This window comes from Choloepus didactylus, chromosome 5 (genome assembly GCF_015220235.1).
Source record: "Choloepus didactylus isolate mChoDid1 chromosome 5, mChoDid1.pri, whole genome shotgun sequence".
NCBI lineage: Eukaryota > Metazoa > Chordata > Mammalia > Pilosa > Megalonychidae > Choloepus > Choloepus didactylus.
Genome location: NC_051311.1, coordinates 133,092,204 through 133,120,043, shown reverse-complemented (window position 1 = coordinate 133,120,043; position 27,840 = coordinate 133,092,204). Strand labels below are relative to the sequence as shown.

General features: G+C 35.3%; 1 protein-coding gene across 5 annotated transcripts; it reads left to right on the top strand.

Moving 5' to 3' along the window:
• Nucleotides 1–4,767: 4,767 nt before the first annotated feature.
• TRA2A (transformer 2 alpha homolog) lies at nucleotides 4,768–27,126 on the top strand. Of its 5 annotated transcripts, none has more exons than XM_037836901.1 (8): nucleotides 4,768–4,973; nucleotides 15,711–15,844; nucleotides 20,349–20,448; nucleotides 21,363–21,551; nucleotides 24,513–24,628; nucleotides 25,541–25,669; nucleotides 26,019–26,086; nucleotides 26,247–27,126. In XM_037836901.1, the coding sequence occupies exons 1-8, from the start codon at nucleotides 4,938–4,940 to the stop codon at nucleotides 26,255–26,257; spliced, it is 783 nt and encodes a 260-aa protein (XP_037692829.1). In that variant the 5' UTR covers nucleotides 4,768–4,937; the 3' UTR covers nucleotides 26,258–27,126. The 5 variants fall into 5 exon arrangements, with proteins under 5 accessions (XP_037692829.1, XP_037692828.1, XP_037692831.1 ...); XM_037836900.1 differs by having other exon boundaries at nucleotides 20,283–20,448; XM_037836903.1 differs by having other exon boundaries at nucleotides 15,116–15,844.
• Nucleotides 27,127–27,840: the final 714 nt, after the last annotated feature.

Genomic DNA, 27,840 nt, shown 5'->3' with positions numbered 1-27,840 from the left:
GGGCAAATACCATGGTCATTTGGAAAAAGTTAAAATTAGACCCAACTTCACATCATACACAAGAACAGACTCCAATGGATCAAGAATCTAAATGAAAATATGAAACCATACAAGTACTAGAAGAAAACATGAGCAAACTCCTCTTTTTTTTTTTTAAGTTTTAGGGTAATTTATTACACAGTGATAGATAACTAATACACTAGGCTTTCATTCTCACCTCTAGCCACTTCTACTTCCACACCCAGTGTTTCTATCGTGCTGAACTTCTGACTAGTTCCTGAATACAACTTGCACCTTTCATCGCTAGGCTTTTTGTATATATCATTTTTTTCTGCCCCTAATGCCATTTCTTTCTTTTTTTACCTTGTGGTGAACATGTGCTCCTTCATTAAAACCCATGCTTTGAAACTATTATGTCCCTCACAAAAGCCATGTTCTTTAATGCAATTTTGTGGGGGCAGACTTGTTAGTCTTTTTTTTTTTTTTAATTAAATTCAGTTTTATTTAAATACATTCACACACCGTACAATCATCCATGGTATACAATCCACTGTCCACAGTATGATAACAGTTATGCATTCATCACCACAACCTATCTCTGGACATTTTCCTTACATCAGAAAGAACCAGAACAAGAATAAAAAATAAAAGTGAAAAAAGAACACCCAAATCATCCCCCCATCCCACCCCATTTGTCCTTTAGTTTTTATCCCCATTTTTCTACTCATCCATACACTAGATAAAGGGGGTGTGATCCACAAGGTCTTCACAATCACACTGTCACCCCTTGTAATCTACATTATTCTATAATTATCTTCAGGAGTCCAGACTGCTGGGTTGGAGTTTGGTAGTTTCAGGTATTTACTTTTAGCTATTCCAATACATTAAAACCTAAGAGGTGTTATCTATATAGTGCATAAGAATGTCCACCAGAGTAACCTCTCGACTCCATTTGAAATCTCTCAGCCACTGAAACTATTTCGTCTCATTTTGCATCCCCCTTTTGGTAAAGAAGATACTCTCAGTCCCACGACGCCGGGTCCACATTCATCCCCAGGAGTCATATTCTGCATTGCCGGGGAGATTTACACCCCTGGGAGTTGGGTCCCACGTAGAGGGGAGGGCAGTGAGTTCACCTGTCGAGACGGCTCAGTTAGAGAGAGAGAGGGCCACATTTGAGCAACAAAGAGGTACTCAGGGGGAGACTCTTAGGCACTATTACATGCAAGTTTAGACTCTCCTTTGTGGTAATGAGCTTCATAAGGGCAAGTCCCATGATCGAGGGCTCAGCACATCAAACCACCAGTCCCAATGTTTGTGACAACATCAACACCAGTCCAGGTGAGGATGTCCAACACATCTGCACCTTCCTCCAGATCCTCGGGGCTGGGGAGGGGGAGGCTGTAAATATATTTTTAATTATCTGCCCAAATTACTCTGGGATGTGTCACTATTTCACTCCAGCCTATACTAACCTACCGTATCTCACTTCCTATTCAAAGTTCCATGCAATTATGGTGTTTGAACAAATTGACTGTAGAGTTGTACAGTTTAGAAAATTTAGATCCTGTACCAAATAGATATCTCTTCCCTTGGTCTCATATGGAAGTTGAAGTTTTAAAACACAATCAGTTTCAACCTTCACGCTTTGGCCTGGCTTGCCCTGGTCTTAACCAGACCTGCTTCATTCATATCACTAATTGAAGTCTGGGCTCTTTTTCAGCTTTTTTTTTTTGACAGTGGTTGTATGCACTAATACTGACATTCATATCTGCCGAGCTCTAGCTCTGAGTTTCAGGTGTCTCAGAGATATGCATTGTTCCAGAGACCAATCAGGTTATACACTAGGGGATCAGCATCTCAAAGTTTAGAGATAGGCTTTACAATTCAGGGATAGAGTTAACTGCTGTAAGAGCTTACAATCTAGGGACTATTACAATTATTATGTCCACGTTAGGCTATGTTCTAAGATTCAATTCTGAGGCAAACTCCTCTTTAATTCAGTGTAGGGAAAGGCTTTCTAACTATGTCTCAAAATCCAGAGGCAAAAAAAGAACAGCTTAATTACATTGAAAAAAATAGTATGCAAAAAAAAAAAAAACATCAAAAAACCAAGCTATAAACAAAATCAAAAGACAATTAATGAACTGGGAGAGAATATTTGCAACATATATCACAAATAAATACATAAAGAACTCTTAAAAATTAGGGACAAAGGGTAAAAAAAAATTAAAAATGGGGAAAAAGACATAAACAGATAATTCACAAAAAAGACATAAAAATGTCCCTTAAACATATAAAAAGATTCAAATGCATTCAGAATTAGAGAGATAACTAGGACTCTTAAAAGCCAAATTTGAGCCATTAAGCTCAAACAAGATAATTTTAGCAACAAATAATGATAGCAATGGAACATAACCCATGGAATAAAACAAATATCTATATTATATCTATGATCTCATACTGATAAAAATAATTAAATGAATAAATAGATGGGAGAGAAGGGAAATTTCTTCCTTAGACTAGACTTCTAATTAATAAATGTAGAAGGAATGATAGAATATCACTAGTTGGCAAATACTGTAGTACCTGTTGCAGGTAAGAAAGCAGACTATTTACATACTCTCAAAGTATCTCCTTCAAGGTACTTTTCCATAATAAAGGGAAAGTAACTTTAAAGTGGAGAAACCCATCAAATACCACTTGATAAACAAGTGATCAAGGATAACATCACCAGTAATGGGACAGATCAACATTTTGTACCTTCCAATACAAGGCACAGAAGAGTACAACATCACTTCTGTGATATTTTTGCCAAAATACTTAACCTGAATTTCATCAGGGGAAAACGACAGCCCAAATTGAAGGATATTCTACAAAGATTAAAGAATTGTCCAGATTAAAGGGAGGCATTACAATTACACACATTGTACATCTTGGACTGGATCCTAGCCTAAAAAAACAGTATTAGTGGGACAATTGATGAAATTTGAATAAGGTCTATAGAGTAGTTAATAGTATGCCAATTTCCTGATTTTGATGATTGTACTGTGGTTTGTATAAAACATTAAATTTGAGGAAGCTGGGCAAAGGGAATTCTGTGTACTATTTTTACAATTTTTTTTTTTTTAATAAGCCTGAAATGATTTCAGAATGAAGAGAAAAAAATAGAACAGTTTTTTGGCCTTCTCTTTCAAAAGTGCTTTCAGCATCAGTTTAATAAGACACAGGAGAAGTTGCCTCTTGCTGCAATATTTTTTTTAAAACTCTTTATTATGAAAAATTTCAAACACAATTTAGCGAATAATAAAATGAACTCCTATGAGACCCACTGACCAATTTTAACAATTAGCTTCCCTCTTCTTTCTTTCTTATTTATTTATCCATTCATTCTTTTTTCTGCAATATTTTAAGGCACATCTCAGATATCATGTCATTTCATGTAAAGACTTTCTTCTTTAAAGTATCCACCATACTATTATCACCCATAATAAAAGTAACAATTTCTGAATATCATCTAATTCACATTTTGCCAGTTGTCTCAAATAGTTAGTCTGTTTTAACATGATCAGAAAGGGTTACACATTTGATTATGTCTCTTAGTTCTTTTTTAGTCTATAATAATCCACCTTTTCTCTACCCTTGTTTTTAAATTTATTTAATCTGTTTGGGAAATTAGGTTATCACTCCTGTAGAAGTTGATTACTTTCCTCTTGATTTTTTTTAAACTTACTCTTCTAAGTCCTGTATTTCCTGTAAACTTAGATCTACAACTTGATTAGATTTGGGTTTAATTTGAAGGGATCAGGAATACTTCATAGGAGTCTCTGTGTATTTTCTATTACATCACACCATGAGGTATGTCATGTCTGGTTGTCCTACTTTTGATGATACTAAGATTGACTGGGAAGTTCAGATGTTATCAGCCTCGTTACAAAGATCAAACATTTTTTTAAAAGGCAGATGTCATATATGTTTAGTTCTATCAATATCAGACAGTCAAACATCAAAATCTTGCCCAGGTGAAGCAATCTTCATAATAATGCTGCACTAACTTTCCTAACAGAAACCGTGAAGGTCTATATCAGCCTTTTTATCACCAAGTACTGTGGGAAAAAAACCTTTAAAGAGAAGACTAATCTTAAAAATTGCTTTTCCAAGTAGAAGTTCCAAGTCATCTCAGAAATTACCATGACTGGGAACCAAGTAGGCAGATTTGGGAAATCTTGGCTATGAAAATATAAGGAACTATCTAAGTCAAAACTACTGGTAAGAGGCTAAGCATTATGCAAAAATAAAATTGACAAGGTTGTGTCTGAGACGGTACTGGAGGAAGGAAGGGGTGTGGTAGGGGACTATAAAGTTCACCTGTGCATGCATTACTTCGATAACATTATAAGGCAAATAAATGTTGAAGTAATAAAAACATCTGAAAACACCCCCCAATAAAATTCTTTTCATTAAATATAAGCTTCCATTTTTTTTCTGTCCTCTCACATCAGAAAAATTTGTAAAATATTTAAAGGGACATTTTTCAGCCGCTGACTGAAAAATCTAGAAAGGTGAAAGAAACGAGTTTACGGGTCAAGGCTGGGAAGGGAGGCTCCAGCGCCGGGAGTGTCAGAACGCTGCCCATCCGGGTACACAACGAGGAGGCCAAAACAAACCCTCAACGAACACAAAGCCTGCCGGAAGGCGGGGCCTCGTGACATCACAGAGATGTCCTGCCCCCTTACGTCGCGCACCGGGGAGGCTAGAAGGGTCTGGCGGCACCGGCGCCATTTTGCCGGAGCCTGCGACCGAGTGGGAGTGGAGTGGAGCGGCCGTTGTTGCCGACTCTTTCCTTCTCCCCACGGTCCAGTCAGCGAATTGATTAGGCCATAGGCCCTCAAGCCGAGAGTTGTCTATTATTTAGTTCCGGAGTGCGCCTGGCCGACATGAGTGATGTAGAGGAGAACAACTTCGAGGGCAGAGTGAGTACAAAGCCGCGGGAGCCGTCTTCGGCGGCGGCCCAATGCTCGGGGTTTCTTGGGGACAAGCGCGGTCGGGCGGGTTTGTGGGGAGTCCTGCGGGGTCGCGCGAGGAACAACCTCAGGAGCCATAGCCGTTGCTTCCTCACATCCTAAGATGGCTTCTGTGTTTCACTCCTTCTCCCAAACACTGCGGAAGACCCCCTCCTCCTTTTTGGAGACTGACTGATACCTGGACTCCTAGGTCCTATTTCCCACCCGCATTGCTTCTTCCCTTCTTCCCACCCCTAAGGCTTCCTGATTTCTTCCGAGATGAAGGTCCCTGTCGCGGTTGGGCGGGAGGAGGCGGCAGGGAGTTCCCCTCCGGCTAGATAGTAGAAGGTGCTTCCTGCGGTGGCATTTCTGACGACCCCGAGCATCGTAGAGGGTCTCGGGGTCGAAAGTGCGCGGGTCTGTGGTCCGTGGGGGAGAAGCTGGCGTGGGACTAGCTGGGGCCTGTGTCTCCTTGGCTCTCTATTGCAGTGAGCGGCCGCGTCTCTGTTGGAACCGGCGGCGTTGCGTCTATAAAGGCGAAAGCCTTGAGGTTGAAGGTGGGACGACCCTAATGAAGTGGTTAGTCAACGACCGCATCGACCCTTAAGCGTTCTTAAGACAAGAGCTGTGAGGGGAAAACTACGCAAGGAGCCCTTTTCCCTTAATGCCCCCTTTACTTTACTTTCACTTCAGAATGAATGTGGAAATTCTCTTAACGCCTTTTCTGATTCCTTGATGTTGGGTTTTTTTTTCTGTTCTTTATACGTCAACTCTAATGCTTCTTTTCTTCCTGTGATTTTTCATCTAAAAACTGACCACTCCTTTACAGGTTTTTACGGTAAAAAAAAAAAGAGGGAGGACTCTTCCGTCTGATTTTAATCTTACATAACTGAACGAATTTCATGGCTCAGTATTTTAAAAATAGCTAGTCGGTTTATACTGTTACCTAATTCATAAAGTTACCTGAAAATGACAGGTCCTCTCCATTTCTCTTCTCACCCCATCCCCCAGCAAAGAGGGCTCAGAAGCTTTTCATTATTTGGGGTCGGATAAATACGAACATGACAGAAAATACAATGTTATTTCTGGCTTAAATGTTCTACAACATTTATCAGTGTTTGAATTATGTTTCCGAAATTATCCTCGTAGTAGGAATTGGTGTGAGTTAGTGCGGAACCCTGAGAAGAAAACAAAATTCTCAGGCAACATGTACTGGCTGTTGTGTTGGTTTTTATTCTTGTTACTAGGGAAATACAAACAGTTGAGGTGTGTGCTGGAGGGACTGAATGTTGTTTTTGTGTTTTTTTTTGGAAGCTCATAATATATACTGAAACACCTGGAACTAGTCAGTCAGATCAGGTCAATTGAGGCTTTTCTTTTTGGGAAAAGAGATTCAAAGTAATAGATTAGAAATAAAAAAGTACTTTAATTCCTTTAAGATTGGACTTTTTTGATAGAATTTGGGGCATAGATATAAATGAGTAGTTGAATCTGCTTATTTTTTAGGATGATGTATTGATCCAGCAAAACTTTTTAAAATCATACAATAAAAATATTTGGTGGTAGCTGTAAGCTTCTGCTTGTTTTGAAAATAGTAGATAGTTATGGGGAAAAAAATTTGCTATCCATTCATCTTTGCTTTTCTCCGATTAACTTTGTCTTTTTTTTTTTTTTTTTTTTGTTAATGTTCCTTTTGATTTGGTTTGTGGGGACATGAAGAGGACTGACTACTGTAATTTTGTTTTCTTTAGTTCTTATTTTTTAGTTTGTCATCAAGTCAAGGAAGGGAATAAGTTCCAGATACTTGTCATCTTACCCACCTAAGTAATATGTATAAGATTCCCACCCAATTTTAAACTAAAATATACAAAGGAATTAATTATTTAATAGAAAAGGGGGTTTACTTTTTAATCACCATTTGAAGTATAAATAGTTTTAAAAGGGGTACCCAGGTGTATTTTATTGTAAATGAATTCAGTAGATTGAGTAATTAATACTTTCAGGGCTCACCTGTCATATCTTTTTATGGCTTTTTTTTTTTTTTTACGGTGATAAGACCCCCAGAAATTTTTCTGAGGGTGTATATTTTCTTTTTCTGTTTCTGAAAGCTATTTGATACTTGCAAGAGCTTTTGGTTTTTAAACCACAGGGACCTTTTTTAGAAAATCTTTTAACCACAAACTCTTTTATTTGGAATATTTTCTTATTTTTGTATTTTGGTTTAATGTAGCAGCCATTTAGAGAGGCTCAAAACGGGATTTTCAAATGATAATGTGATGAGGTGTTTAAGTGGTTGTACTTCAGACTTCCCTTCGACCAAAATAAATTAGGGAAAGCATTGACTGATGGTCAGTATTCAAATGTAAGGTTATCAGAAGCATTTGTGGAGATTATTACAAATCTAGTTTATGGATTAAATGTATGCTTTCCTTTGTGTAGGAATTTCATTAGTGAGAAGTATGCCACTAACACTTTAGAATAAATTCACTTGCTTTATCTATAGAATATATGGGACACATATAACCCCATTTTACATTTATAGAATTAGAGGTGATTTTTCCTAGACTGTTGGACATATTAAAGAAAAAAGCTAAAACGAATAGTTCCTTCTTTTATAGCATTTTAGAATAAAAAATCTCTGGCATGTTTTCCTATTTACTGCTCCGTATAATCTTGGAAGGGCTAGAGTCTTGTTACAATTTTTAAGAGTTAAAGAACTGAGGCCCAGAAGACCAGGCAGCCAGGAATCTGAGACAAGTCCCAGATCACTGCTCAAATATGTACATACACTATGCTGAATGTGTGTGGATTTACTTTTTCAAAAAGAGCACACTGTGTACTTCAGTTAATGGAGTTTGCTAAAAGCAGTTACTGAAACTTTATTTTTTCTTATAGGTTAATGTCTCTTCCATTTTAAAGGACAGGAGTAAAGGAACTTTAGGAAAGTAAATATAATTGACCAAATTCTGTTATAATTTGCCCTAACCAAAACAAATTCTCTTCTGCCTGAGGTGAAGCTCACTGAGCATCTGCTGCTTTTCTAATAAGGTTAGGTGTTCTTCAGAAAAGGAGAACTTGCGGTCTAATTTGAAATGACTGACAGCTCAGATCTGGGTAAGAGTAAATTTATAATCAAGTGCTAAACTGTGATAGAATTAATAAGGTATTCAGAAAATGGAGTTGAGTTGAGCAGCTTTGTGAGCTAGGAGAAAGCCTAGGTAAAGCTTACATTGAATCTTAGGATTGGGGAAATGAATGTTGTATGGATGCGAGGTGAGGTGAAGTTTGTACTGGAATAGTGTTAGATTTGACTAAATATGCAATCAGATAATGGAGGGCTTTGAATCCTAGATTTAGGAATTGTGATTTAAGCCAGTATGCAGTAGAGTCATATATAGATTTTTAGTTTTAGGAGTGGCATAATGAAAAGAACTTTAGCAAAGACTAGAGAGACTGGATACAGGAGGAGTAGTAGAGAGCACTTGAAATATTTAACAAAGGAAATTAAGAAAAATATGGTATAAATAGGGCAGCAGTGGGATGTAAAGAATGAGTGAGACAATTTCAAGGGACCCAGGAGAAGAGTGGTGCCATTAAAAAAAAGTTACCAGAAACTTAGTGGAAATGTTTTTTTGGAATTGGGGGCGACATTGGCACTTGAGCTGTGGCCTTCTGCATGTCATCTTCATAAATTTAGGGTTTTGATCTAAAAAATTTTAGTGCCTTTTCTACTAATTATTTTTAAATGAATAGTATTTAAAACTAAAAAAAAAAGGCCAGGTTTTTTTCCTTGTACAATGGCCCAGTGTTTTCAGTAGAGCTTAATGATTTCTTTATTGTTTAGGGATCAATCTTATAGTTCCAAAAATATTTGTAATATGCTTTGTAGTGAAGAGGAAAGATACTGCTTATGTTTCCTTCCTTTCAGGGTTGGTTCTGACTTCTTGAATAGCTGGAATATTTTTATGAGGCTCCTAGAGTACCCTTTCTTAAAGTATGAGATAATCGGTGAAATTTTAAAATAATAAATGTGAGAGTCCTGGTAAGGTTTGCACCTCTTTTTCTTAAAAGTTAAGGAAGAATTTTAAAAGACTTAATTCAGCTTCTTCAGCAATTTAATTTCTTATATTTCACCAAGTTAATCTGTTGCAAAATGGTGAAGTATTAAACCTGAGTCTTTTCCTTGGGTGTAATTTATTTTCCTAAAGTTAAGTACTATCATTTTTAAATTTAATGGTTTTTTATTCTGATTTCCCTCTTTAAGGAAAGAATTTATAAATTTAGGAAAAATCTTAAGCTCAGATGTCTATATTTGAGATTCTTTCACTGAGGGGTACCAATTGAATTTGTTTGCTATATATGGGGTGTGATTTAAAAAGGAGTTGTATAAGTATTTGTACCTGCAACTGCATGACTGTAATTTTATAGATTTTCACAGATGCGTCTTATGTTTTATACCATCCCTACAATGAGACTAAAGAGTCTTGAAATCTAGAAGACTATCAAGGAATTTATTTATTAGGAATGAGAGTCATAAAAAAGGACAAATGGATTTTGTCTGTGAGTTTAATTTTTTTAAATGAACTTGGAGTTATTTTTATATGGTATAACAAGTGTGAAATGGCCATGAATGGTCACAATATTTTCCTAGAACTTTCCTTACAGTATGAAAACCATCTCCTTGATCTCTCAGTGAGTCGAAGCATGTAATAACTGTGGGACCTTTGTAAAAGGTGTGTGTATATATGTATGTCTCCCCCCACATGCTGAGTGAGGTAATACTGATTATTTGTTCATGTGCCCTACCAGATTTAGCAGGGGAGAAATGGAGGTGAGAAAATAGTAACAATCAATGGGGAAAAGAATCAGTAAACACCATAGAAACGCTGGGAGGGTAATAATGAAAGGGAACGTGGTGCCCTCTCCCTGCTTTAAGTTTTTGCCATATGCAATTGTGTAAAAGTCTTATTGTCTCATGATTTTCATCAAACTTGGAGTGACTAGACTGACAGCTGAGATGGAAGAAAAGTTATTTTTCCTTGAAACTAGAGCCCCATAAATCTGACTTATTCAAGGCTTATTCAAGACCCCTGTGATAGCAGAAGATAAAATCTTAAGTGGAGAGTGTTGTAACAAGTTCGTAGTAGTTTGGTTTCAGTTGCTATTTATTGGCTTTTAATATAGGTAAACCACTTTAGTCCTTATAAACTTGTTTTGTAAATATTTTGAAATTGCCACGTTTACACTTGTGTTTGGGATATTACAACTGATTATGATAGACAAGCTGGCCAAGATTATGAGCCATGTTTAAAATTTCTACAAAAGTATAAATTTTACAGGTAATTTCACAATTGTGAAAATGAGTTTAAATTTGAATATATATGTATAGATGCCAATTTCTAAATCATTTTGTTATGATAAAAGTATCCAGAGTTGTTCCAAATTTGGAGAATAAGCAGACATATAACATTAAAATATTTGTGTGAATCTTTGCAGATATAGCTAGGTTAATACCACATTAACCTCGCTTAGAGTGTAGCAATGCTGGTATGATCTTAAAAGAAGGGAAATTCATACTTATAGATAATAACATAGGGAAATTATAGTTTAAAATAGCTAATATTATGAACAATCATTTACTTTTTAAGGGATTGCTCTATTATCAGTTAGGGATTAAGAAGAGACTGGAAGTGTTTCTTTTATAAGCCTAAGGGTGTCCTGTCATACCCAGCAAAAAGGAGGCAGAACTTTTATTTCTGTAGACTGAAATTTTATAAGTTCCAACAAATGAAGTTCTTAGTACAATAAATATAGTGAATTACTTGGGTAATTTTAGGTACATTTTCCCCCTTTTTGGACACATTGTTGAATTTTTTTATATAGTTAAATGCACTACTGTATTTCTCTGGAACTAGATCTCAAATTTTTTTTATTATTATTGTTAAATTCAGTTTTATTGAAATACATTCACACACCATACAGTCATCCATGGTATACTGTCCACAGTATGATAACATAGTTATGCGTTCATCACCACAATCTATCTCTGAACATTTTCCTTACATCAGAAAGAACCAGAACAAGAATAAAAAATAAAAGTGAAAAAAAAGAACACCCAAATCATCCCCCCATCCCACCTCGTTTGTCCTTTAGTTTTTCTCCCCGTTTTTCTACTCATCCATACACTAGATAAAGGGGGTGTGATCCACAAGGTCTTCACAATCACACTGTCACCCCTTGTAATCTACATTATTATGTAATTGTCTTCAGGAGTCCAGACTGCTGGGTTGGAGTTTGGTAGTTTCAGGTATTTACTTCTAGCTATTCCAATACATTAAAACCTAAGAGGTGTTATCTGTATAGTGCATAAGAATGTCCACCAGAGTAACCTCTCAACTCCATTTGAAATCTCTCAGCCACTGAAACTATTTCGTCTCATTTTGCATCCCCCTTTTGGTCAAGAAGATACTCTCAGTCCCACGATGCTGGGTCCACATTCATCCCCGGGAGTCATATTCTGCATTGCCAGGGAGATTTACACCCCTGGGAGTCAGGTCCCACGTAGGGGGGAGGGCAGTGAGTTCACCTGTCCTCAGAGAGAGAGAGGGCCACATCTGAGCAGCAAAGAGGTACTCAGGGGGAGACTCTTAGGCACCATTAGATGCAAGTTTAGACTCTCCTTTGTGGTAATGAGCTTCATAGGGGCAAGTCCCATGCTCGTAGATCTCAAATTTTATAGTGAAAAACATTTTGGGAGAATTTGTTTACAAGCTTATACTCACAGACTTGAATTCATGTAAATTTGGTGCTGTTACTTGGCATAGCTTTGCCTTGGCTTAATATTGGAATGGATTACAGTGTAACTATAGCATTTATATTGGTTTATGTGTTTATTTTAAAGGGTATTAAGTACTAAGCATATATTGTTTTCGAATTTTTTTATTTCACCTGTGTAGTGTACTGGTAGCTGTACTAAAAGACACTACAGTTATTTCTTGCTTTAGGAATGGTTTGTGTTCTGCAACGAAGTTCACACATATATAACACCCGTTTTCTGAAGAATAAGAAATAGTCGTTGTGGAAAACTAACACAGAAAAGGAAGGTGACTCTTAAGATTGCTTTTATTGTGTACACTATTGTGCTTTTGTAGTATTCATTGTTAGTTAGCTCTCCACCCTTTTTATTCTTTTTGGCTGTGTTCTTCAGCCACCAGCAAAGGTACCTTGATAATAAAGAGTAATTAAAGAAGCAAATAAACAAAAACCGTTCGAACAGATTGTGCTTTGAGAGAATTTTCTGTCTGGCTTCTGGTTTATAATAGGTAAAATAGACAGGAGGCTTATTTAAGATTTCTGTTAAAATTTGTGCTGTGATTTGGTTGTCATTATCTCCTCATTTCAACTAGGCAGGTGGTTGGATCCAGGGACAGGTTACTGAGGAATTTTACTAACGAGTTTTACAAGCAGATTAAGTGAAGTCTAGTGAAACAGGACAGCATTTAATTTGTTTTCTATTTTCAATTTTGATTCAGTTTACAAATCCTGAATCATTTCATGAATTTATTTGAAAAAAAGTTGAAATTATTTTTCATAATGAAGACAAGTAACAAAGTGGAAATGGATTATCTAACATTTGTCCATAAAAGACTATTGTAGCATGGTTTTCTAAAGCACAGCTTAGTAATGTATTTATTTGATAACGTCTTTTGAGAAATAAGTTACTTAAAAATGTTAACTATTAGTGTGATTTTCTGTGTGAAGACTATTAAACACCAGTTATTACAATGAGATGCTAAGTTTTTGGTGTATAGTAAAAATATTTCTGAAATATTTAATGTTTATTTTGTACTTTGTAGTTTGTTTTTAGGTTAGGTTTACTGATGGTTATTGATTTACCTTTCTAGGTGAGTCAGAATTGGGAAGTGAAGAGAAGTGTTCTCTGTGAAGAAAATTATGCAGATTTAGAATTCCCTGAGTTTCAAAAAGGGAATGGCAGACAATCTGTGTGTGAGGCAACAAAGGTTAGGTAATTGGGCACCTTCAATAATAAAAAGTAAGGCTTCTAAATATGCTGATGTCTTTGGAAAAGATGCTTTGTCACCCAATTAAAAGGAAAATTGCGTTTTTTTCTAATGACTTGCTACTCCAGAATTGGGGTTTAAAATTTAAATTTTAAGATGTTCTGAGTTAGTGTGTTTACATTAATTCTGGAAAAGTAATTTTCAATAACTATTAAAGTTATGTTGATGAGGAGAGTCTTGAAAGTTTAAAAACTGCAGATATATTTGGACCATAAAATTTTATGTACTGAAGACAGATTATGTCACATAAACATTTTGAATAAATTTTGTGTTTAAAGTTAGATTTTAGTTTATATCTTAGTAAAATTAATTAATTAAAGGTTTATGGTATCTCAGAAAGCAAAGGCTGTGGTAATGCTTTTGGATAATCTTCCATCTACTGCTATTCAGCAGCAGCTTAAATGAATGTTAAGCCAGAGAATGTTTTACAGAAGCGTAAGCCAAAGAGGAAAATGTCTTATCAGTTTAATGAACCAATCAGTGAGGCTTAGTTACAAGCAAATTAGCCATTCTTTTTTTTTTTTAAGTGCTGAATATGCTGCTTTTACAGTGTTTAAATGAATGAAAAAGGCTAAATTGCTATCATTCCTACTCCAGAAATCTGTCCAGGAATTTAGACGGTGTCTGGGATGTGGTGAAAGAATTATTATAAAGGTAGCTAGATGGGAAAGGTTGGCATTCAACAGAAAGCTATTTATATATTTCATATTTCATCTGAAAAAATAGGCCTAGAGAATAACTTTTTTGACATTAAACTTGAAGTAGAGGAAAACTTAGGTTATCAAAAGAAATGCATCATAGTTGTATAACACAAAAGAAAATTGGTGTGAAATTGAAATAATTACACTGATAATCAAGGCTTAAATGGACAAGGAAACCAAACTGTCCATCCTAATGTGTTCAGAAGTGCCTCATATCTGTCAAATCACTTAAGCTAAAATGTTTTGATACATAATTAGTTATAGATAATATATACTCTATTACCAATAAATACTCATTAGCCTGTGCAGACTAGTATACTGTGAGTACAGATTTAGCTTTATAGTTAACTACAATTATTTGCAAAATACAAAGGGTGACTTTTTTCCCCTTGTTATAAAATAATCTTTGCTCTTTAATCATTTGCATGGAATTTTTTTTAAATCACTTCTGAATTATTTGATTTGGAAAGTTTTGATTTACATAGGATATCAGAAAGGGGAGCACAGTATACATAAGTGCATAAAATATGCAAAAACTATGAACAAAAGGTGAGATCAAAGATAAAGGCCATCATATTAATTTTGTAGCTTCTTCTATGTTATGACATTTCGGGATAACATGGCATTTTGAAATGGCACCGTTGTAAAAATACATAAATATATAGGGAAATTGTAAGAATTTCATGCTTTTCCCTTTTTTTTTCAGTATGCTGATTTGCCTTAGAGCATATCTTTCTGGTGAACTCAGTGAGCAAAGATAATGTTCAAACAAAATTGGAAGTGGACATTAGTAATTTACTGATTTTTAAACTTATTTGACCCGTAGCATGTTTCCTATCATGAATGTGTCAGTTTAGATAGATGTGTGCAAATACTTTAGCCTGGGGTGCTTTATTTTAATAACTGTATCTTGATTTCTTAACATGGCTTAGTGAAAGCTTATTTTTACATCACTAAGAATATTCAGGTTATAAAATAGTGGAAACGTAACACTCAGGTGGGGGGAGTTAACAAATCATGTTAGATTTATGTTTGAATTAATTTATATTAAAATTGTTCACTTAGGAATTAGAATGAAACATGAAAGGGGAGGAGGGTGAAGAGTATGGTAAAAACATTTAGAGAAATTCAGTAAATTCTCTTTAATTATTAGAATCTAGACATTTGAACAATTTTAAAGATTATAAAATTGTTTTTTTTTTTTTTTTAATAAACTAGTTATTTGCACTTTACCTGCTGGCTTTTCTATTTGGTAGATAACATTCTGAACCCAGCAGAGTTTTGTAATCCCCACGTGCTTAAATATACTAAATGTTCTTTTTCCATTAAGGTTAATGTTCGTGAAGAAATTGAAGAGTTTTTTCCAAGAATGTGGAAGATAAATCAAGATAAAAGAAGGCTAATGAAAAGTATTAAAGATCAGAAAATTAAAATTGAATGGGGGAAAAAATTGAACAGAAGATTGGTCAGATAGAAGCACTTGAATATTTTTTTTTAAGGCTATTTTGAATTGTTTGAATTGGGGAAGAATACACGAAGTATGAAAAATGAAAAACTCAATGAAGAATGAAGAGAAGTAGAAAGCAAGAGTGAAGTAGAATTAAAAGAATCTGGAAGAATGAATGGGTCCTAGGTTAAGTAAATGTATGGTTTATGTTCCAGTGTCTGTATGATCAAGTTGTAGATGAATTTGCATGATTACTTAGTTAATAGAGAATTGGTGATCTGGTTCAAGTAGGGAATTGTTGAGGACAGTTAGCAGTATTAACAATGGGTTATTAATGAGCTGAAATTTTTTCTGGAGGGTGTTGCCTAACCATTTGTTTTTCAGGAGCAATCAATATAAAATAATTACGGTACTTTAAATGTTAGGTGGTAGGCATCTACGTGACCAGTGCCATTTGTAATACTGTCTTCTTTGTTAGGAGTCTCGCTCTCAGTCAAAATCTCCAACGGGAACTCCTGCTCGTGTAAAATCGGAGAGCAGGTCAGGATCTCGTAGTCCATCAAGGGTTTCCAAACACTCTGAATCTCATTCTCGATCGAGATCAAAATCCAGGTAAGTGTTTTTAAAGTAATAATTAAAATACTTCCCTTGGGTTTTTCAGAGCCAAGGGGTTTTTGCCAAATCTTTCATTTCTGCTATATTTTGTGTAGAAATCTCATCAAAGACTGAATATCAAAGTAGCTTGTCCTCAGATTGTGCATTTTAGAAATGAATAGCATCTTCAAAATAAAGACTTAGATAAACCAGAATCATCTCCTGGCTCAATTAATCTATTGGATATTAGCTATTAATACAAATTCTGTAGACATAGATTGACTTCAGCATGCTTGGTATTTGAGAATTAATGTTTGGTTTTATAACAGCAAGATTGGTACAATAAGAAGATCATTTTTCTCCATTGGAGATATGTATGTAATTTATTGTGGAGAAGATTGATGAAGATTTATTGTACTGGTTATCAGTGACTTAGGATGATTTTTCATAATTCATATTCCAGGTACATTCTTTACCTGAGGATTCTGATTTTCAGTAGACCCAGGGTGGGGTGCTTGATCAGGTATAATTTGAATATAAACATCTTCAGGTTATGATGAGGCTTCCACCAGCAGCAGCAGCGAAAGCTCTAGTGAACCGCATACTGCAAGGTTTAGTGCATTCACTGTCCCATGTGTACTGGGATGGATAGAATGGATTAAAAACAAAGCTAGGACAGATGGTTTGGTAAGTCATAATTTCTTGAGTACAGACATTTATGACTTCTAATAAAATCTGCTTGCATAAAAACAGAATAAGTTAAAAGGCTGTACTTTTCCTGGGGTCCCCAGTCTTTTTCTCTGTGGTATTCCAGGATCTAATCCAGTGCTTGATTTACTAAGCACTCAGTAATGATTTGATTTAAATGTCCACATGTGAACAGTAGCACAGAATATAGGATTAAGATGTACAGATAGAAATGAACGTATTTTCACCTTAGGGCCTTTGCACTTGCTGCCCTCAGCCTAGAATTCTCGTGTATTACTTCATTAAGTTCTCTCCTCATGGGTCATCCAAGAACTTTAAATATTAGCATGCGCACACTTTTTATTCTCTTACCTTTTTTTTTTTTTTGGCTTTTGTAAAGGGGATTAAGTTACAAATTTACAGTTCTAAGGCCATAAAAGGGTCCAAACTAAGGCATCAACAGGAAGATACTTTTACTGAAGAATGGCTGATGGCATCCGGAACACCTCTGTCAGCTGGGAAGGCATGTGACTGGCGTCTGCTGTTCCCTTTGCTCCTGTTGTATTTCAAAAATGGTGTTCTCCAAAATGTCTCTGGGTTTCTCTTAGCTTAGCATCTCCAAACGTCTGTAAGAGTCAGCAAGCCTCTCTGTCTGCTCCCATGCATCTCTCCAAAAGTCTCTTTCAGCTGCTCCAGCTCCTTTTGTCTGTGAGCTCTCTTACAGGACTCCAGTGATTTAATTAAGACCCACCCTTAATGAGCGGGGTCTACATCTCCATGAAATAATTTAATCAAATGTTTCCACCCTAATCAACAGACTAATCGGTCTGCCCCCACAAGATTGCATTTTTCTGTAGGACATAATATATCCAAACCAGCACAGCTATACAATAGTCCCAGTACATATTGAGCTACCTTGTTTTAATAAAATTAATTCTGTTCACAAGATAGGTATGATGTGGCTTATAGTATGAAAATATTGGAAACAACCCAAATGAGATAAATTATAGTACATCCATACAGTGGAATCCTCTACAGCCAGAAAAAAGAATAAGGACAGTTTACTATTACGGAAAGATCTCAAAATACACTGGCAAGTGAAAAAAGCAAGATACAGGACAGTGTGAATGATGTATGATATTTGCTTAAAGAAACTGGAAGGTGCCCAAGAAACTAATTACTTGGGAGTGGTAAACCGGGGGAAAGAGAGCCAGAGTTTTTAATGTATACCTTTATGTATTAATATTAAGGAGATTTGAATGATGTGAATGTATCCTATTCAAAAAGTTAAAAATTAAAAAGGGGTGTGATAGTAGTATTTGCTCACACTGTTGTTACCCTTAATTTGTTTTGTGTCTTCCGAAGCTTTAAATGAAGATAACCAGCTGCACATAGACACTTAAGTGATAAACGTTTTGCATTTGCTCAGAGAATGAAATTCTCTTTACCGGCTTTTCAGTTTTACTGGTTGTCGCCCATAGAAACGTTTCAAACATACAGTAACATAGAGGGAATATGTATAATGAATCCCTTTGTACCATTAACGCAGATTTCAGTGATTATCCACTGCTGGCCAGTCTTGTTACAGTGGTTCTCCCTCCTCCTCATCCTCGCACCCCCCACCCCCCTCATCCCCAAAACAGTGGACTGTTATGACATCAATGGTTTTCTGAATGTGTTACTTAAAATTATTATGCTGGCCTCCTGAGTCGTACCATGGCCCCACATATACAGAGCATGCTTGAGGGGGAAGAGCTTTCTTTAACTGGATTTGGCTCATCTTACTAAGCTCATTTGACTTGAACTTTTGTCTTTTCTTAGAATATAGAGTTTTATGGCCTGATTCAGCTCATAATGGTATCATGCCATACCACATAGAAAGTACCAGCATGCCATGATCCTCCAGTTAAGATAATACTTCTGAGCTATTTGAGAATTTTCTTTCCAAGTACTTTGACAATTGAAGACCAGCAAACCTTCCTCTCTGTTCCTGTGACCCAGGGTTCCCATTTCTTTCAAAGCTCTTAAGTTGAATTTTGTCTCTCATTAGATAAGATTGTGAATTTAGAAAGACAAGGGTGGGGAGAGGAGTGGTATCTTCCTTTGCCTAGTACCTGGCATTGTGCTTGGTGGCATTTATTACAGAGTGAATGTTACCTTGGGCAAGGCACATAACATTATCTGTTTAATTAGAGAGTTGAGCCAGATTAATTCTAAGGTTCTTTTTGGTTCTCATATTGTTGGGGTCAGTTATTAAATCCAATGGTGAAAATGTCAGGCTCGCTAGAAGACTGGAGAGTGGAGGTGTGGTAAAGGAGAGATATCTCTGGATAGATGTGTTTTCCAGTGCCCCTCAGATTATACTACAGAGGTGGTCGCCTACAAATAGAACCATCCCTGGATATAGTTTTTTTTTTTCCCTAGAGCACTTTCTGTCTTTTATCTAGTGCTTTTCACGGAGGAGAATTTTGCTCTGTCTTTCCTAATTCGCCATCTTGGATCTCTGTTTTCTTACTCTAGTGTTTTCATAGTACTTGTCACTACTTGATTTTTAAAAAGATAATAAAAGGTTTATGGTTTTAAATTAATGTCTTACTTTTCATGACTACTTAAAAATGTCAGTTTTTGAAATGGTGGGTTTTTCTAATTTCTGTTTTTTATTTTTGAAACTGGGGCTTTAAATTAGCAATGCTAAGGAAAATGAAGGAATTTCCTGTTTGGTGTTCTTGCACAAATTTTCTTCATATACACTCCACCCCAGTGATGAATTTTCAGTAGTAGTCTAGAGTAAAAACTCATTTTACTGTTTGCTTTCCTACTCAGAAGCCTTTTATAACTTGCTGTTCCCTTCAGTACATTTATACTCTTGGGCTGGTATTCATGGTTTTACCCAATATTGCCTCGATCCTCTCCTAATCTTCACTCTCATTACTTTACAAGTATCCTAATTCCTAGTAGGTTGTACTGTTTTGCTATTTTCTAAAGTTGTCTTCTTTCCAAGAAACCTTTATTCTTGCTACTCCTAGAACACTTTTTCCCTGTCTTCTACCTGTCTATTAAGTCTCCCAGTTTTCATTTCATAAAATTTTTCCTCATTACTTTTATTCCCTTTTCCCACATGATCTCTCTTTTTTAAACCTTTGGGCCTTTAGCATTTATAAAGTTTATTGAATGCTTTATAGAATAGTTACATTTATGACTGTCATCCCCACTGGTCTGGGTAAGTATTAGTCATATGAATGGTAAATAATAATTTGTTAAATTAATGAAACTTAATAGGCAGAGAAAGAGGACCACCTGAGAGCAACTGGGAATTAATGAGAGAGAAGATGTGCTCGGGAAGCAGCAGTAGACAGATGTGTGGGATGCTGAAAAAGCTTGAAGAAATAAAGACTAAAAAGTCTGTTAGATTAGACGGGCATTTTCAATTGTTGAGAAATTAGTTTGGTGGATGCTAGATTCCAGTAGGCTAGAAAGGTTGGAAACCTGAGAAGGTGACAAGAATCAAAAGGATTTTGGGGTGGTGGTAGTGGGATTTTTTGTTTTATTTTTCTTTTTTTAAAAAGATAGATACTGTAGCTTGTTTATAAGTAAGATTAAGGTTGAATGTAGAAGGGATAGACTAAGAGCAGGAAGGAGGTTGTGTGATCAAGAGGATATTCCTCAGGAGAAACAAGCTGGGAATAGGCAGGGATTTATGTATATGTCCTTGGAGGAAGGAAGTTAGGCATTTGTTTCAGTATGTTTATATAAATTATTTCTCTCAAAGGTCGAGATCAAGGAGGCATTCTCATAGACGTTACACTCGATCAAGATCCCACTCTCATTCTCATAGGAGACGATCTCGAAGTAGATCATACACACCAGAATACCGGCGTCGAAGGAGCCGAAGTCATTCTCCAATGTCTAACCGGAGACGACATACAGGGAGCAGGGTATGTGATTTTTTTTTTAAGTTTAAATTTATTTTCCTTTCTTAACTTTTGGGTAGTTAAGAAAGAGATGAAATGTGTGGGACAAAATGGTATTCCGAGACTGAGTTGAGAATATTGAGATAAAATTCAAGGTTTTACCACAGTTGGGAAGTAAACGAGGAAATACTATTAATAGTTAACATATTGAACACTGTGGAAAGTTCTTTAGTTGATTTAATACTCGTAACATCTCTGTGAGACAGTTTCTCCTCATGTTGTGAATAAGAAAATTGAATCTTGGATGTGTAACAACCCAATACCCTCGTAGCCCCCAGCTGAGCCTAGGTTTCATCCATGTTGCCTGACTCTGTAAAGTTCCTGTGCTTTAATGCTTTGCTGCGCTTCCACCACCTGATACTGAATCACTTAACTGTGACTGTAGTCTGCCATTATTTAATGACATTCTGAAATCTAGTGTACTTTTATTTTTTTATAATATTAGGATCATGGGAACATTGAATATCCTTGCTGCGGAATTAAAATGGAGAGGGGAAGTTTAAACACCAATTGGACATGAAGTCAGATTAAGTACAAATCTACAAGGGGTGTAAAACATACATAATAATTAGAAATAGGGTGTTAACTGGGGATGAATTCGTAGGATTCATACATTCTGAAAAGTGAGATGGCTGAGCTATAAGTTAGGAATGCTTTTATTCAGGCTATAGCAATAGTCTGAAGTGTATGCCAAAGAAGGCCTGAATGTACTATGAACTGTAAAATTATGGTTCATCTGCATTAGTTCTTAATCGCCCATCTCCAAGTAATTTGAAACAGAGTAATGCTTGTATATTGGGGAGGTATTCTAAGCAAAGTATTTGCATGTGTTTTGATTTGGGGTTTTAATTAAATTAAATTACATCTTTATTCAATAGGCGAATCCTGATCCCAACACTTGTCTTGGAGTATTTGGCCTCAGTTTATACACAACAGAAAGAGATCTTCGTGAAGTATTTTCTCGATATGGACCTTTGAGTGGTGTCAATGTGGTTTATGATCAGCGAACCGGGCGATCACGAGGATTTGCTTTTGTTTATTTTGAGAGAATAGATGACTCAAAAGAGGTAAATACGTTTTTATACTTGATGGAAATATTTTCTGTGGAAATAAAAGAAATATCATTTAGATTTTTTTTAGTTAGCAGAAAAGGTTATTGAATGCTATTTTAAAAATAGTGAACTTGAAACATTTCTGCTGTGCATGATATTATATATTTACTTACAATTTAGTTACGTGGTGTTTAAATGTAATATATTTTATAAATTAGTTCCCTGTGTGTAGACGCAAAGCCTTATTTTTCTATTCTCTTAATATTTATCATTCTGGTCTGTAATTGACAAACAGTACATGGAGAGAATTGACGCTTCATTTTTCTTCAGCATCATTCTGAATTTGCCTAATTAAATGATCTTAATTGATGTTTATGATTTGAAATAGTACAGCTCTAATGTGTTAGGCATTAAAATTGTAAAGGAAGGAATAAGCTTGCTTTCTCATAGTATGCGAGTTCCTAGTGATTGAGTTAGAAAATTCTATTATAAGGAATTTGAACCTAAATAAAATTTTATCAGACCTTAAAAAATGGAGATCAGTGATATTTCTATTTTGTATTTCATTTTATTAAGTCATTTATGTAATAGGCATTCTGATTAGGTCCTGTAGTGTTCCAAATTTGTCAGTTTTAGGGCTTTTTTCTATTATATATTTGTGACTTGTTTATTCCCTGTCTCGATTAAGGTAAACGTGTAAATTGGAAATACCGGGACATATGACCTGAAGTTAAATTTTTTATCTTTTCAAAGTGTTACCATCACAGTTTTTGTTTGTTTGTTTTTTTAATATGTGAAACTTGTTGCTCATGATATCTCATGTTTCTTTTTCCTATGTTTTTTTTTTTTTTTCTGGATAAAATTTTTTTTTAAATGGCAACTTTAGTTAATCCCAAAAAAACTTCATGCAAATGTTTCCCTCTACTAAAGTGTTATTTTTTATTTATTGGTGTTAGAGCCTAAGGACGAAGTATTAAGGAATGAGCTCAGTTGTAAGGCAGAGGCATTATCTGTTGGCAAGTTTAAAAGTTCCTTTATATTTGGAGTTCACTAGGTGGCAGTGTGGTACGTAAGTAATAGCTTGACTAGTTGAGACTTGCTAGCTGGATTGTCCTTTGTTTTAAGTTACAAATTGAAACTAGTTACTGTCAACTTCAGCATTATACAGGTTTCCTTGAGTTGTGCTGTTACTGCTGTATGGCTATAGTTGCCCTGAGTCCTTCAGCACAGGCTTCCTAAAGTGATGAAGCTACAGTGTCTGTGTACATTAGAAAAATCACTATTATTGGCATGAATATAGAGAGTATTACTGTGTAAAATCCTAGCCCCAGTTGTTTGGGAAGGAAGTGTTAGAGAATTCTTATTTTTGAAATTTCAGACGGAAAATGTGTTAAATTCATTGCAGTTTTGGCATTTCAGGCACTTATTTGTATTTATATGATAGAAGCTTGAGGGTTGTTTTTTTTTTTAATCAGAAAAGTATCAGCATTATTCTTCTGAAAGGTGAGATCAAAATGGACATACCGCACTCTTCTAGAAGTAACAGCAAGGTACAGGGTGCAGGGTTTTAATTAAAACAAAAGAACTATCTCTTTAGGGGACTCTTAAGGTGAAATATTTGTGAATTACTCCCGGGGAGGAATGTAGACCTGGCATCGTGGGACGGAGAACATCTTCTTGACCAAAAGGGGGATGTGAAAGGAAATGAAATAAGCTTCAGTGGCAGAGAGATTCCAAAAGGAGCCGAGAGGTCACTCTGGTGGGCACTCTTACGCACACTTTAGACAACCCTTTTTAGGTTCTAAAGAATTGGGGTAGCTGGTGGTGGATACCTGAAATTATCGAACTACAACCCAGAACCCGTGAATCTCAAAGACAATTGTATAAAAATGTAGCTTATGAGGGGTGACAATGGGATTGGGAAAGCCATAAGGACCACACTCCACTTTGTCTAGTTTATGGATGGATGAGTAGAAAAATAGGGGAAGGAAACAAACAAACAAGCAGACAAAGGTACCCAGTGTTCTTTTTTACTTCAATTGCTCTTTTTCACTTTAATTATTATTATTGTTATTTTTGTGTGTGTGCTAATGAAGGTGTCAGGGATTGATTTAGGTGAGGAGTGTACAACTATGTAATGGTACTGTGAACAATCGAATGTACGATTTGTCTTGTATGACTGCATGGTATGTGAATATATCTCAATAAAATGAAGATAAAAAAAATTATGCAGCCACAAAAGGTAGAAAGAAAGTAATATACAGGTATGTCAGGCAATTAATTAATGAAAGTACATTGTCTCAATTTTATGACATCTCTGGTATTTGTCAGCTTTTGAAAATCTGGAATTTGCTGTGATTTCTTTTCTAACTCTAAATAAATATTTTCTTTTGTGCCTTAAAAAAAAAATTGTATCTTTGTGTTAATTCAATCTCAGTGATAGGCTGAGAGTCTTTATCGTAAATGTGTGCTGTGTCCCTTTTATCATCATTTCTTCTTGGTTACTCAGTTTTAGTATACTGGGCTGCAAACTAAAAACAAGAACAGCAAGCAGGTTATAAATAGAAACTTACATAAATCTTAGCTTATCACCCTATTAATGTTTTGAAGCCACTCTTTGTAAGTGAAATGGCAGACTACCTGTGCAGTTTACAGAAAATTTAGCTTAAAGAGACTTCATCCCCCTGCCCCCTTGCTGATCTCATTGGGAGTGTGATGGGGGTGTGAGCCAGAGCTAGAACTGGAAAATTACTTAGGAGATTTATTGACTATTCTTTAGACTGAGTAGATTACAATATGTTCTGGACATTGTTGCAGTCTAGAAATGTCTATACAAGCCTCCATTCTGCATTTGATGTGTCATTTTCAAAGTTAGAATTTATTTGGATTACAAATGTTTGTGCTTTAGTTTTAAGTAATTATTACTTAAGGGTTAGTGGATTATGCATGACTTTCTGTGTCTGTTCTCCTTTATAGGCTATGGAAAGGGCAAATGGAATGGAGCTGGACGGTAGAAGAATTCGTGTGGATTATTCTATCACCAAGAGAGCGCATACACCTACACCAGGGATCTACATGGGCAGACCAACTCAGTAAGATTTCACATCGCCTAAGCTAAACTAAAAGAGCCAGAAATGTCTGCAAAATTTTGGTTAATCAGAAGATAAAATGATTTTTTTTCTATTAGAAAGTTAACTCATGTATTCTTTGAGACTGCATATATAGATATATAAATTGAGCTGGGAGCCAAGTTAAAACTATCATAATGGATTCTTGGCTCTTGGTACTATCAAGTGGGGAAATTATTAAATTTCAGAAAAATATTTTTTAGCATTTATTCTTTCTGGTTTTGTGTGACCTTGGAAGCCTCTGTCTAGGAAGGATTTTACTAATTTTAGAGTTTAAAAAACCAGTTTTCTCATTGAATAACATAAATGGAGGCTTTATATTGTATTGTTTTTTTATATAACACAACCAAAAGGTAATGTATTCAGAAGTATTTCTTGGAAGTGAAAGAAGGAATAAAGGCTTCTAATTTGAAACCTTACTGGGTGAGGATACGGGATTTGACCAGGAAAATCTATAGAAATCTAAAGTAAAAATAGTGTCCCTATGATTAGGAAGTAAGTTTGGAAAACAACAGGCCAAGGGACTAAGAATTTAAATTCATTGTCAGAAGGTTTAAATACCAGATCTTGAAATTGTTTCAGTGCTGACCCTCAATGTAAGGTGGTTAATTCTCTTCAGTGTTTAAGGTTAGTTACTTTTTAATTCTTAAAAACTAAAAAGTCATTTTAATTGCTTAGGGATACACATCTTCACATTTTGGTGCTACTGGTTTTAGTAGTTCATTAATATGAGTTATCACAGCGACAGTGAAGAAATTGTAATAAGTTATTTTTTCTCCCTTTTCTCTCTTTTACCCAATTATTTTTTGTATTAAATGATGGAAAATAACCATTCATATTGACGTAAAATGTTGCTGTTTTTCTGTTTCTCTATAGTAGTGGTGGTGGTGGCGGAGGTGGAGGTGGTGGCGGAGGTGGAGGTGGCGGCAGGCGGCGAGACTCTTACTATGATAGAGGATATGATCGAGGGTACGACAGATATGAAGACTATGATTACCGATATAGGTAATATTTTAGCTTGTGAACTCTGTTTAAATTAGATGTGATAGTATTACATGGCACTTTTAATTTCTATTTGATAAATATGCATAAAAACTTGATTTGCAAAATAGATTGTATATGATGTTTCTTGAGAGAGAAAATAGGGGGAAATGATTTTCCTCAAGACTGAGAAGAGGTGAAAATATCTGTATTTGCCAGTATTTTGCTGTTCCATGTGTTGACTGTTCTTTTCTGCTGTCATTGGCACACAGAACTTAATCGTTGTTGTCTTAGGTTCAATATTATTTTAAATTATTTTTATTATTTTCATCTGCCTGTGTTTTATGCTTAAATGATCTTTTATTTCCTATAGGAGAAGATCACCTTCTCCTTATTATAGTCGATACAGATCACGATCAAGGTCTCGTTCCTACAGCCCAAGTATGTAAGCTTTTTGTTTTGTAACATTAAGAACCTTGTTTCTAAATGTTTCGGTTTAGAACATTGGAGTATATGGTGGCTGTTAATAGTTGGAAAAATATTGAGCAGGTCAAACTATAATTGTCATGTTTTAACATTTCTTTTGTTCTTTCTCTTTCAGGACGCTATTGATAAACTGAATGTTGGAGTTGGACGTGTTTCTTTCTCCCTCTTTCTCTCTCTCTCTCTCTGTTTTGTTTTGTTTTGTTTTTAATTCTGGATTTCTCCAAGCTTTTAATCCTTGCTACTCTTTAAAAAGAACCCTTTAAAAAAATCTTTGGTTTATTTAGCATCTACACTTTGTCAATGGTATTGATGTTTTCCAGTCTTTTTATTATATCTTGAGAATTAATTGTCATTTTGAGTAAACATCTTGAGTAAAAAAGGAAACCCAGTGTTAATGCTTTGTAAATGATTTTTCATTGCTTTTACAGAAAATTAACTTGTAATCAAATGAGGAAAGAATTTGACCCTTTTAAAGCTTCTTTTGTGCTAGACGTATTAGAAATCTGCATTTACAACAAACTTTCCTTCTTTAACTTTCTTTTGGGTATGATAGTAACACACAAAATAGTTCAGTCATGTCAAGTTTGGGTGGCATGAACAAATAGTTGAGTGTAGAAAAGTTTGAAGCTATTATAGAAGAAAACACTTGGTCATTTCTTTTGAAGAATGGAATTTTTGAACCCTAAAATTAAGTCTTTGTTTTTTAGAGATGAAAAGCTTGTGGACTCCTCCATGTTATGTTGTATTTTAAATACATCTGTTAAACCTTACAAACTTATAAAGTGTGATTTTTGTGTTAAACTTCTTGAAGTTTATTCCCTTAATCAGTGAAGGACAACCCTTATTTATTAACTAGAGCAATTTGTTTAATTTGCTGTTAGAAATTTTCATATTGGGACAGTGGTTAAGCAGACTATTGTATATTATAAAGTCCTTAGAAGATAGGTGTGGGGAAAAGTATTCTCCTTTCAAATAAAAGTTAATTTCTTTGAAAATGGTATTGTCTCATTATTCTGGTACAGATAAAACTGGATTGATTTGGGAACTAGTCCTTTTCTCCCGCATTCCCTCAGTGTATTCTATGTTTTCCCAATCCTGAGTTAATTTCTTAATATTTCCTAACTTTCCTGGTGTTTGTATTTAAATCTGATTATATATTTGTTGTCTCTTCAGTGTTTTTTGTGGACAAAATTGTAAATATTGAGCATGTTTGGTACCAACAACTATGCTGAAGGATAAGGAAATTCTGTGGTTCATTTCTTTAAGAAGCCCACATTCTAGTAAGAAACACTACGACTGTAACTTATCGTGGAATCACCTCCTTTTGTTTCTCCCTCAAAGTAATGGGAATAAAGTTAGAGTGTTATGATTTCTGATCCATCAGGTGGATCAGAGGATTTTATAAATCTATGAGATTGAAGTGTCTTCATCATCCTTATTAAAAAGCTAAAATTTCAAATGATCTGTCCCTTTTATATTTTGCTAATAAAGAATGTCCAAAGAACAAAGCTGGCCCTGTTTGGGTTGGTCCCTAGAAAGTTATATTGTTAAATCAGGTTATTAAAAAGACTAGGAACAGTTGCCCTAAAGAGAACTATTAATCTGTTGACTAAAATTACTAAGCAAGTATATCATCAGCAAAGTGAAAACTAGCCACAATTGAATACAATTTTTTCAGCTTTCTGAAGGGTAAGAAAACCCTTTTGGTT

Bases quoted from the DNA above. Each gene is read 5' to 3' on its own strand.
- TRA2A (XM_037836900.1), top strand. From the start codon at position 4,938: ATGAGTGATGTAGAGGAGAACAACTTCGAGGGCAGA. The intron at 15,845-20,282 runs GTAAGTGTTTTT...TTTCTCTCAAAG, and splicing joins CGATCGAGATCAAAATCCAG to GTCGAGATCAAGGAGGCATT. The intron at 20,449-21,362 runs GTATGTGATTTT...TTTATTCAATAG, and splicing joins GACGACATACAGGGAGCAGG to GCGAATCCTGATCCCAACAC.